Source organism: Falco biarmicus, chromosome 1 (assembly GCF_023638135.1).
Source record: "Falco biarmicus isolate bFalBia1 chromosome 1, bFalBia1.pri, whole genome shotgun sequence".
In the NCBI taxonomy this organism is placed as follows: Eukaryota; Metazoa; Chordata; class Aves; order Falconiformes; family Falconidae; genus Falco; species Falco biarmicus.
The window spans coordinates 7,529,716-7,542,111 of NC_079288.1; the positions used below are offsets into that span (position 1 = coordinate 7,529,716).

The 12,396-nt window shown below is 50.3% G+C and overlaps 1 protein-coding gene across 3 annotated transcripts in view; it reads right to left on the reverse strand.

The window, feature by feature from the left end:
• The window catches only part of HID1 (HID1 domain containing), a 31,821-nt gene extending 20,032 nt beyond the window's left edge, over positions 1–11,789 (reverse strand). For 2 of the 3 annotated variants that reach the window (XM_056349849.1, XM_056349840.1), the window contains exons 1-3: positions 11,536–11,789; positions 3,334–3,483; positions 787–957 (exon numbers count right to left, since the gene is read on the reverse strand). In XM_056349849.1, coding sequence (XP_056205824.1) covers positions 787–957; positions 3,334–3,483; positions 11,536–11,601 — 387 coding nt within the window. In that variant the 5' untranslated portion in view covers positions 11,602–11,789. Of the gene's footprint in view, positions 1–786; positions 958–3,333; positions 3,484–6,827; positions 6,932–11,535 lie in introns of those variants that run through there. The other variant, XM_056349857.1, reaches the window with a different exon arrangement.
• Positions 11,790–12,396: the final 607 nt, after the last annotated feature.

A 12,396-nucleotide genomic window follows, 5' to 3' on the forward strand; every position in this document is an offset into this window, starting at 1 on the left:
TGTGTGCAGAGCAGGCAGCTGCTGAGGGAGCAAGCTGGCAAATAAGTATTCCTGGCCTAACTCAGCTGTGTTTTCAACACTTTCTCCTATTTGCAGGAGATCCTAAAGCACTTTCGTCCTGAGGCACAGAAGAGCACTACTGTGCCTGCTCTCCAGACAGAGAAATGTGGGGAGGTTCAGAGACTCCCCGGAGGTTATACATGTCACTGACAGAGCAAGATACAGTACCCAATTCTTTAATCACTCTTACTCAGTTGTGGGTTTCACCCATCAGGCCAGGCCCCTGTATCACTCCACTCATAAGCGGGGTATTTAATCACAATGCTGAGTGCTTCTCTGGCACTGTTTGCTTTAAATGTGACCTTGTAAAATCAGTGGAAATGCCAACCTGTTCTATTTGATTCCAACCTTACATGAACTTTAGTTAATGGAACAAGGTCATTTCAGTTTAAGGAAGTCATACAGCCTTTAGCACTGCACTCGTGTTCATTTTGATTCACACCTTCAGTTATAATGGACAACCTTCTCTCACGTACCAGTGCTCTCCTACAGCTACACGCCCAAGTGAAATATTCAGATGATGCAGCAACCTGCGCTAAACAAAGCGGTTGAGGGCAAGAGGAAGAACAGCAAGAATCAAAGGAAGAAAAAGAATTTAGAAGGTGACACCTAATTTCTGACTGAATAGAAATAACTGGAAAAATTGCCCCCAAATGTACACAGAGTCTCCTTGCTGCAGCCTTCCCTTCATCCTCCAGAAAGAAGAATAAGTGCCAAGAGACAGACCCCTCCTCGGCCAGCCCCAGGGACAGTTGACCAGAAGAAACCTCTCCAGTCTGGGTCCTCGAAGATGTAAGGCAGGATACGGGTAAGGAGCCGGCAGCAATTCAAGACGATTTGCCTCTCCTTCTCTGTGTGGCAGCCGCTCTCTGCTCCCTGCACCAGCTTCTCCACAGCCTGAAGGAAACAAAACCAAGGCAGGTAGCATTAGCCTGGACACAAGATAGCAAGAGCTGGGCAGGTCTGTCCTGCTGGTGACACCCTAACATAAAGTTATAAACAGTTCTTAGAGCCCATTTTCTCCCAGTTGAATTGCACAGGTGCTGTTGCTGTTTGAAACTGCAGAAATAGGGTTAATGATCTTAAACAGACCTTTCTGAATGTCTACTGTGCCACTGCAAGAGACCCCACATACCAGGGCTAATCCATGCAGCACACAGTCGTGCCATGTGAGCCAGACAGCCACAGCACCAGAAGGCTCCTTCCAGCACTGCTCCATGACACGGCACAGCGCAGAGCAGATTAATCAGCCGCATCAGGTACACAAGACGCAGGCAGAGCCAAGGCAGCAGCGCTTTGCTGCATGGCATGAGGCACTGGCAGAGGAAGATTGCACAGAAATACATAAAGTCTGACAGAGCTGTATGTGCTGTTGTGATTACAGTAGGGACCTCTCATGACTCAGGAGGTGAGAGCTAAAGCTGCTGCCTGTGACTATTAAGTATACAGATACAGCCTCCAGCAGAGCCTGTCAAGGTCCTGCTGCAGAGGAGGGTGATAGTCCAGGTTTCCCCGCCGCCCCCCCGACCCTGTGAACAGAACTGCTGCTCTGGAAAGAGCTTCTGGGCTGAGAAGCTGCAGTCCATCCAATTGCTGCCGAAACTGCCAATGGAGACACTCACTGTGTTTTTCAGAATAGGATGTGGGTCTTGCCAGGCAGCAACCACAGCCCTAGGATGCAGTGGCAAGAGGTTTTACTCACAGACAGAAAGAGGCAGCTCCTTCCCCCAGCAGTTGCACCCACTTGCTCTTACTCCCTGATCCCAAGGGGAAATGAAAGCCAAAATATCTGCCAAGGATTCACCTTGCTGCTTTTTAATTCATGAAGTCATGTGTCTCTGCTTAGTTTCATAGTAGACTGTCTGGGTCACTGATTCTGCTAGCTTGCGTCATTGCCTTAATGGGTATTTAAATGCTGTTTGTGTAGTTTCAGCCTGTCTGCACACTACTCTGTGACCAAGCTTAACTATTTTTCAGGCACATTTATGACTCTCTACAGTTTGAGTCTCTAGCCATGACTGCAAATGACATTTCAGCCACGCTGTTGCACTCTCCATGAACACGCAGCACTGCCAACTCCAGCGGCATGCTGCACAAGGCACAGGTCAGGGCCCCAGCCTGGCAAAAGCACTGCAGGAGTCTGCAGACTCCTCTGACCCTGGTATCTGAAGATCTAGGGCTCCTGGATAAACAGCCCTGCAGTCACCAGGTATCCCAACACATCTGTTTCCAGTAGGAAGAACAGCCCATATTTTAGTCTTGGGTTTGGGGGGAAAAAGAACACAGAGTCAAAGGGGTTATATAGTCAGTACAGGTCTCCTCAGCCCTTCTTGATTCCCAAGCTGCTGATTGCCAGAAGCCAGCACTGGGGAAGAACTGTTCTACTTTTCCTCATTTTTGTATTCTTTATCAAGTACCCACTACAGGTATCTGTCTGAGGCATGATTCCCAGTCAGAGGTACCTTCAGTATGATTCCGTAGGTCTCAGGCACATTTTGTAGAGCAGGAAAGGAAAACAGGATGGCAGCAACCATTTGGAATTGGCATTTTCCCAATTTTAAATGTTTCTGATATACAAATTCAAGGCTACTCTGCACAGCTCAGATCAGGAGCATTATTAACACCTGTGCTTTCCCAGGCAGAGTAAGTTTCAGGCTGTTGCTCACCAGCTTGATGATTTGCCAAACCTGGCAGGGTACGAAATGTGAGTCAATGTCCCTTGTGATCCACACAAGGATGTGGCAACACCAGAAGCAGCATCAGGGATGTTCTGATGTCACAAAAAAAAAAAAAAAAAAAGAAAAGAAAAAAAGTCTTATGATTTTCATCGAACATCCAGGCACTTTTACAGTGACAATCTCCATATCCCTCTGGGATCTATCAGCTTGAAGCCAGACTGATGCGTGGTGAGGAGCATTTAGATGCAGACAAGGAATCAGATATACCAGCCTCATCACAAATATGCAGCCTTGGTACAAGTCTTCTAAGCAGGAAGCAGTTTATGTAGCAGGCAAGACCCAAGAGGCAGTGAAACATAGGAAGGGGACAAGAGGAAAAAAGCTCTCAAGTAAGCAAATGCCAGCTGTGGTCTGTGCTAAACCAGGAGAGTAAGGGCTGAGAGCTACCATCAGGAAGAGACAGGGACAAGCAAGCACACCATGTGGCACAAGGAAGTAATATGGTACCTGCCTTCCCTTGGGAGCCACAGGACTAGTGATCCCGGAACACACCCCTACTAGCAAGCACCAAGGAGTAAGACAGCACCACCCTTACCTTATAGCACAAAGTTGCCAAGTTTGAAGGTGATTCTTCTCTCACTGCTCGGATCTCTGCAGCTGGTACAAGGGCAAAGACATCCTGCACTGAAGTGGCTGTGTCTGCCCAGAACTGGTCCCAAAAAGCGTCATCCGTTGCCTCCACAGGCTGTGGAAAGACAAACATGGTTACAGATGCAGAACTACCGTTCTATGAGGTCCAAACATTAGCGATTGTGCCCAGCCTGAGGATGGAACCAGGCACAGAAGAGGTTCAATAAAACACACTGGCACTGGTTTTGTACCTCACCCTCTGTTATCAGGGCTTTGGCTGATTTGATCTCCCAAACAGAGCATTCCCCCAGGAAGAGGGTGAGCAGCAAGACATCTACGTGACCAACTGCATCAGGCTGGGACTCCCCAAGTCTTTCATGGAGTCACAACATACATGAGGCCACCTGCTTGTCTGCAGCCTAGGGCATGTGTTACAAGATCTTTCCCAACACGCATGGGCCAGACTGCTCTCATGCACTCTATCACCTTCAGAACAAGCCAAGGATGCCCTGAGAGTGCACTGGAATTACTTCAATTGTAACCAAAGTCTCGAGGAAGCAATCAGGGACATGTCATGAACATGGCATGAACAGACCCACAGAACTCACAGACCCACCTCAAAGCACTTATGGACACAACAGAATTGATTTTTCTGAATCAAGTATTTATACGCAACTGGACTCAGTGCAGCCGGTCGCTGCCAAGACTTTCCTCTTAAAAAGCACTAAGTCTGCAATGCAAAGAGGAAGATGGAAGGACGAAACTGATATACCAAAAAAAGCAATCCATTTCAGACCTGTGGTCCGAGAAGCCCATCACTACCCTGCCCCACACCTGGGAATACACCTCTTCCCATTATCTCTTCTGGCTCTGCAGGTGCAGACAACCTCCTCTTCTACCAGCGCTGCTGTCCCCTTTTCACAGCGAGGGAGCAAATATTCTCCTTGAGCCCACCCTGAAACCCCACTGCCAGGGATGCTGACCATAACGACAGTCTGTTTGCCAGACTGCAGCTGGAAAGAGCTCTGTACAGCCGGCTGCACAGTCCCCATGTTATTTCCCCCAGCTTCTTCCTGACAGCGTGGCATCTGCTTAGAAATCAAAACAACGATGACAACCTGGGTGTCAGGTTATATGTGGCTGAACAAAGCAGCCTGGGCCTTGCTTTGCACTTTATGGCTTTGTAGAGCCAGAGAGCAGCGCCAGCCATTCAAGGTGAAGCAGAGGCTCAGACACACAGAGCCAGCTGTGCCTCCAACCCTGCAGAAGCACGGCGTGACCTGCCACTACCCAAAAGGTGAAAATGCCAGCGCTCAACAAGAGGACTTCTCCATTACACAACATCTCAGGCATCCAGAGCCTGGAGCTCTGGATAATCAGGAAAGACTTAACTTTTCAGCCAGTCTAAAACTGAGCACAGCTCCTCCCATCTAAACACACTTGCCAAAAGATAGCATCACCCAAACAAGGTTGGGAGTGCCCATTCAGCCCAAGGGACCACCTACTAGGCGTGAGATAAATACATGTTTGTTTATGCCAAGCAGCACGAAAAGATGGACCCATGATTTCAGTCTGAAGAGGAAGACAGAAGCTCTTCCTGATCCTCAGCCACGCAGAGGCACAGTAGCATGCTCGGTAGGTCAGAAGAGCCATCTGCCTGAGCAACCCCAGCCCTGGGCTTGGGGCAAGGGGGAGCCTCCTGCATACACTGTGCACCGGCTCTAAAGCAAAGCAGCTCTCACCAGCTGCAATAATCAGCACCGTGGGCAGGTCTACCACATCAGGTGGGAAAGGGGCAAAAATATGAATGTGTGTTTAACTTAAACAATTCCTGCCCACTCCCAGCTCTGCTGTAGTAGGCAGAAAACTTGCCCAGCTCTATACTGTTTCTAAATGCAGCTAAGATGCAACTCGGGAGAGAACAGCTCATTCACAGCTCTGACACCTTTTGCTATCACCTCCTTCATTAACAGCCACAGTCTGAGCAGGTGGTGTGGCACTACCACACAAAGGCCAAAAAGCGAGAGGGGCAGGCAGGCCACCTCCAAACTGGTACAGCAGGTTACTGCCTTGCAGCTCTCTGCCTTATCGCTCCAGGGCTGTAGAGGCTGCCTATCGCTTGTCCTGGGCCTTCCAGCCATGCAACAAATCAGCCCAAGCAACTCTCCAGTCTTTAAAAACAAAACCAGAAAAAAACCCCCACACAAAACCACAGGTATTCAGGCATCTTCTTAAACTCTGCTGTAGTGCTGAAACCTTCTTTGTTTTATCACCTGGCCACCAAAGCAAGTTTCCACCAAACTTCTTCCCAAGGGAAGGACAACTTTTCCCAAATGGTTCAAAAATCACAGCTCCTCAGAGGAGATCTGTAGGAACAGCCAAGTGTTTACAGCTTAACTTTCAGCTTCCCAAGTGTGTGAAGGAGATGTGCTCTTTGTGACCTGGGCATGAAATGCTTAAATGGAAAGCAGAGCTATTTTGCAAATCTCATCTCTAATTATGCTCCTCAAAAAGAGCCAAGTCCTTGGAAATCCAATCTATGTAACGCATGAAACATCCTACACTTTTTACAGCCCCTTTCAAGCCACGTACCACAACTGCATGTATAATTGCCACATGTACCTACTGGCTGCCTGCCACAGCCACTCCCACTGACAACAGCAAACAGCAATTGCTGCTAATTGGACATCATGCATAAATAATGGCTTCACTCTCCTGTAGAGGGGAAGCAGAAAACCATTTCCCTCCAGCAGGCACAGATCCTTTTACCTCCCACTAGCCTGAGGCCTCCTCAGAGGTTGAACACAGCCGCTATTTTACAGATGGTAACACAACAGCCAAGATGAATTGAAGAACACTGTCTCCTGACTAAAATTACATGCAGGTTGAAAAGCATAGCAGCAATTACCCAAGCTGCAACGTTGGATGCTGCAGCCATATAATGTTACGGCTGCCATCTTGGCAAGCAGATTACACTAAACCACCATTTTTTTCATTTTTAATAGCTGCAGCAAGTGGGCTCCTCTTCAACAGATGGCATCCCACGTACAATCCTGGGACATGGATTCAGTACTGAGTCACGTCCCTGCAGCCCCCCTGTTTTAATTAACAGTCTGGCATCAGGAAACTACTTGATCCACATAATACTCATCTCCTTGACAGAACATTACTGGATGTTTTTAAACTGACCGTATTCTGCAAACGGCATCATCTCTAGGGATCTAAATATCCATTTCCTCACACTGAGCTCACCCAACAGCCTGTATCTAGCTCACAGAGAAGGGAAATACATAGACCTAGAACAGTCCTGTTCACCAGCACCGCATATCTTCATTTGGAAACGTCAAGATTTAGTTACAAGCGTTGGTACTGCACATGCTGCAGTACAAATCCCACAGCACCACAGCTAGCCTTGACAGTGCTTTAACCAGAAGAGCTCACAAGGAGCTGAATCCTCACCAGCAATGCTGTCATCTGGGGCCACTTCAGATTCTCCAGATCTGCACAAATGTCTCTACTTTTAGGGAGGAAGCTGCAGCACAGGTTAAAAAAAAAAGAATCCTGATGTTCCTCCAGCACAGTGCAGACAACCAGCACTGCACCAGTAGTGCAACGAGAATGAGAACCTTGTTGCTGGAAGAATCAAGGGATCAGTAGTTCAGCTCTACTCTGGAAACATATCTGGAGTGCAAAGGGAGCTCCTGACCCTCCATGCACCCCAGCACAGAGGCTGCTGAAGTTATAGAGCTGGCAGGAAGAGATGCTGCTGCCTGCTCCAAGCTCTCCACACCAAAAGGATGACTGTAGCACAGAGTGGCTGCTAAGACCACAGCAGGCAGAGCCGAGGTGATGTGACAACTCAGAGTGGGCAAGGAGGGAGACTTTTGCCTTTCAGTTCACCTGAACAAGATGTAAAGACCTCCCACCTGCATGTTGGCCACGCAAAGGTGGAACCAGTCCTACTGGACACCTCCAGCCTTCATTCCCCAATAGTTATAAATGCTGGGTTTCGGGTTCTGTAAAGAAAACCACACACTGTAAGAGTCAGAAAAGGAAGATGCTTGGATTGCAAACATCTTGCCAGTTACCGATCAGAGAATCACAGCCCTGAACAGGCAATCCCCAGGCAAACAGGATACCTCACAGGAAACAGGAAAACAGTGGAGCTGACCGTGTCCTATAAACAGGAAAAGGTCCCAAGGCACAGCCTCCCCCCATTTGTTACTGTCCCCAGCCTGACACTTAGCACCACCTTCACTTTCTCTTTCAGATACAATCCCCCACAAACCCTGGCAGGTGAGTGTTTGCATCCTCCTCCCAACTAAGAGCTCTCCGCACTTACACCTTTGTATCAAATGCCCATTCTCAACAATTCCTCTAACAGGTCCCTACTGGAGGGCTGTCAAACCAATTCCAAGGTTGCTGCAAACCATCAGCAAAGAATCAAGGGGGCAAGCAGCCACTAGTCTCACTCACTGTATTCTCTGTTTGCTTCTTGCCAACACACCAACTGAGCATCCCACCAGGCAAGGTGGCAAGGTGTTTGGGGCAGGGATTCTCCTTTTTCTGGGACTCTACAGCAAAGCAGGTCCCTTGTCCCTGACCAGGGTTTCTAGGCAGCACTACACAAGCTCAGAGAATATGTAACAGCAGCATGCTCCTTTCCACCCCAAATGAGGCAAAACTACAGTGTAGTCACCAGAGCACCATTCATGCAGCACTTGATTGACCTCTAGGAGATCAGGCAACCCTGCAGAGCTAGCAGATTACTTTGAGGCAACTCACACACCTTTCTACCACCTGTTTGTGAGCCACTGTGCAAACGGAAAGTCTGAGGACAATTTTATTCAAAACATTAGTTACTAGCAAGATTTCATCTCTGCTGCCAAGGACAACAGCTCCACACAGATTTCAGAGCAATAGTAAATTTTTCTATAGGAACTTTGCAGTCAGCAGTGCACAAATCAAGGAGAAACTCCAGGAGTCTGATACCAGTTCTCCACTCCCACAGCAAAGAGAGTGTTGCAAAGGAAACTGGAAAATGGGATTTGTAGAAGTCTGGCAGGGAAAGCCTAGGACAACAGTCAGCTGTGTGCAGTATTAGTTACAGCTTTGCTTTTAAGACAACTTTGCTTTTCATCAGCCCGAGACACCCAGACACTCGAGTCAAGTTTGACCACTGTCAGAGAGAGACTACCTGAAACAGACATCTCTCCCTCTCTCCAAGTGCAAGATGTACTTGTATTGGGCTCAAATTAACAGCCTGTTGTACTGCTGCATTGCCACATCAGGGATAAAGGAAGGACAGAAGTTTGTCCCTTGTTTGATCCTTCCTGTCTCTTTAAAAGCAGAGGCATAGCTAGCACTAAAATCTGACAAACTGGTTCCCAAGATCAAAATTTCTTATCTTCCAGTCAGTTGCTTGCAGGAACCATTTAATCACAAACTGGTTGAGTAAAGAAAACCAGTTTCACCAGCAGTTAAGACTCCCAGCTTCAGTTCCCTGGCTCTGCCACTGATCAGTTGTCATACTCACAATCTATGTTTCCCTTCACGTGTTAAATGCACAGTGTTTTTATGGGTAACTCAGGAGGGCTCACACATTCAAATAAAACACACCTGTTTAATTATTAAAAGAATGTACCCTATCAATTTAAAGGCGTGCACTGTAATGTAGTATCTATGTATTATATAAAAATCCCCAAGCCCATTTCTCCATGTATGATTACAAATATACACCTGTAGAATAAGCTAATTCCTTCCTTCTGGTATTACTGCCCTTTCTTAACTACTGAAGTCATTCTGAAGTAATTTTTCTTTTTTAATGCTCTAACACCTTCAGAGCTTCTCTTGGCAATTAAAAAAAAAAATCAATTAAGTCAATTTCATTTGTGTCCAGGCTCAGTTCATCTTTCAAGTTCTGGGCTCCACGTGTACAAGCATTCAAATGCTGTTTATCTAACATTTCTTTAAATGTTCATACAGGAATGCTCATATTTTTAATTAACAAAAGCCTGGGGATTATAAGAACTTATTTTTGAGACAAATTTAACTTTAGCGACAGCTCTGAACCTTCACCAGTGAGCGAGTAGTGCTTTCTGCTCAACTGCTTCCTTCCATCAGAGCCTTAGGAAACACCACACAGTGCATTACTAAGCTCACTGTTTCCTGTTACAGATCATTTGATGGAAATCTATTTGTCCAGCTACCTAATACCAGAGGAGATGGCTGCAAAAAAGGAGATACACTGCTGAAGACGCAAAACATATTTTGAGCTAATAGCTTCAAAGGATTTGACTCTGTCCATTATTGCAGCCTGGTTTTGAATTTAAAGCCTCACGGACTAGGAGGTTACGTGGAGGTTGCTGCTGGTATGAGCTCAGAAGGCTCCAGGAGAATCCAGTCACGCATCCTGCACAAGCAAACACCAGTGCCCTTCTACAGTATGTAAATATGGGAGCGCCAACACCCCACCCTTTTTCCACATGGCAGTTAGTCTCACCTAGGCCACAAAGACATGAAATTAATCCAGCCGAGAATGAAGCTTTTTCTGCTTCCTTTACTCGGGGCCCCAGCGAACGTTCTTTCATTGCACACATCAATAAACCAGGGGAGGGGACTGCTCTCTTCTTGGCTGGTGATACCAAGGATTGCCTCAGACAGGATTTTCTTTGTGAACAGCAGACTAAGAAGATCCCTATAGGCTTGATTTCCCCCCCGCAATCTCCCTTTATAAGCATGTTTCCCAGTGGAAGAAGGGCAGCCCAAAGCTGAAAGCACTCTGAACTATGTGGGATCCAGAAAAGACTTTGGAAGAATCCCTTAAAACATTACTTCATCTGCTTCTCTTTTTGCCTAGGGATGTTGCAGCACATCCACCATCTGAGGTTTTTAAGAACACGTTCACAAAAGTCATTCCCGAGCAATGCAGATAGAAGTGATACTGCTTTAGAAAGTATAAGCACTGTTTCTCAAAGGCTCTTCCAGCGTTACTGTCTATGATTTATTTCCCAGTCCTAGCCTTCGGCTCTTGAGTTTTCGCAGTTTTTCCCCTATTACCCTTTACCCCTTTGCATCCACACCCTTTTCTGAATTCATTCCCCACCATTAAACATCTTTCTGCCATCATCCCCAGGTTTTCTCAGCAGCTAGTTACTGCCTCACCACCAAAGGTGGATCATTAACAGCAATTCTCCATTGCAGCTCAGAAGAACCTGATGTGATTTCTCAACTGAACAAAATCCCTCTGCTCCTTAGAAGAACAGTCAACCGATTTTCTGCCAGCACGCTGCTGCTACTGGGCTCTCAATTTAATTGCTCCCAGGACATGCGCAACATCTGTAGACCTCCAGGCAACCACCCCTCCTATCCACAGTCCTGACACACGTAATTCCTCCTCCTGTACAGCCTGCAGAAATCAAGCACTACCTCACAGGTCACAGATGGAAGCTGCTTCTGCTGCAAAGAGCTCTCCCAACAGCCTGGCTGGCCAACAACCCTTTCAATCCTCTAATACCCCAAAAGATGGCAAGGTTCTCCACCAGTTGTTCGGGGGGTGGGGAAGAGATACAGGAAAGGAGGCACTGGCAAACCTTGCGGTGATGTAAAGCTGCAGCTGAAACCGCTGGGAGCCGCGGACATCCCTCAAGGCAGCAGCGTCTCGCTCTGCTTAGCAAAGCGCAAGATGTCAGAGGCGGCGGCGCCGTGACACCGGCCGGGCGCTGCCAGGGCTGGCGGCTGCCCCCGCACCGGCTGCGGCCCGAGGGGGCACCGGAGCCCCTCGGCACACCGGCGGCACGGCCGATGGCACCGGCTGGCCCAGACCCCGCCGCCTCCCCAGCCTCGGGGCACGGCCTCACGCCCTGCGGACCACAGCCGGCCATGGCTGAAGCCCCCGGCGGGGCCGCCACCGCCGCCCCGAGCACCCGCCGGCCCCCTCCCCAGAGCCGGGCTGCGGGGACAGCGGCCCGGCCGCCCCCTTCCCTCAGCACCGGGGGTGTCTCGGGGCAGGGCCCGGCGGAGAGGGGCCTGCCAGCCCGCCCCGGCTGCCCCTCAGCGTCCCCGGCCCCCACAGAGCCGGGACAGGCCGCGCCTGAGGGCGGGCGGGCGGCTCCCGACATGGCGGCCCCCCCTCAGCTCACCCACCGCCCGACATGGCGGCCCTCACCTGGGTCTTGGTGGTGAGCTGGATCACCGCCTTCCTGAAGTTGAGCTTGGAGTCGGCGCTGCCCATGGTGCGGCCCGGCGGGGCTGCGGCCCGCCAAGCGCCGGGCAGAGCTGTCCCCTCACGCCACCGCTGCCGCCTCCCCTCCTCGGGCCGCCGGCGTCGCCATGCCCCTTCCCCGCGCCGGCGGCTCTCCCTGCCTGCCTCCCTCCTGTCAAACGCGGCCTCGCCGGCCCCGGCCCTCCTCCTCCTCCTGCCGCGGCCCTTCCTCCGCCCACGGCCGCTGCTCCTCCTCCGCCGGCCCCGCCGCCCGCCCTCCATCCCGCCCCACCACCACCTTCCTCCTCCTCCTCCATCCCCATCTCTACCTGCCGCCCCTTCCCCACCTCGCCCCTTCCCTCTCACCTTCCGCCAGGCAGCCCCTGCCCTCCCCACTCCACCGCCACCTTCCTCCTCCATCCCCATCCCCGCCTGCCGCCCCTTCCCCCTCACTCTGCCCACACCTCACTCCCCCATGGCCATGCTCCCCCTGCACCCTTCCTTGTCACCCCTCTCCCCGAGGGCCCACCGCAGAGCATGGCTTCCCTCAGGTTGCCCTCCTCCAGCCCTTCGCTCTCTCCTCTGGCCTGGGCTCCCTCTCGCCTTCCCTGACAGCCCCCTCCTGTGCTCCCCTGACCTTTGCCTTCTCCCCCCATCACCTTCCCCTGCCACCATCTTGCCCCCTTTTCCCCCGCTCTGCCCACAGCCTGCGTCCCCTGAAGCCCCTTCGCTCGGCTACTCTCCGGCACAAGCCCCATGACAGCTCCATGTAGCCACCGCTGGAGAGCTCGGCCACCTGGCCCTGAGCCCAGGTAGCCCGGAGGG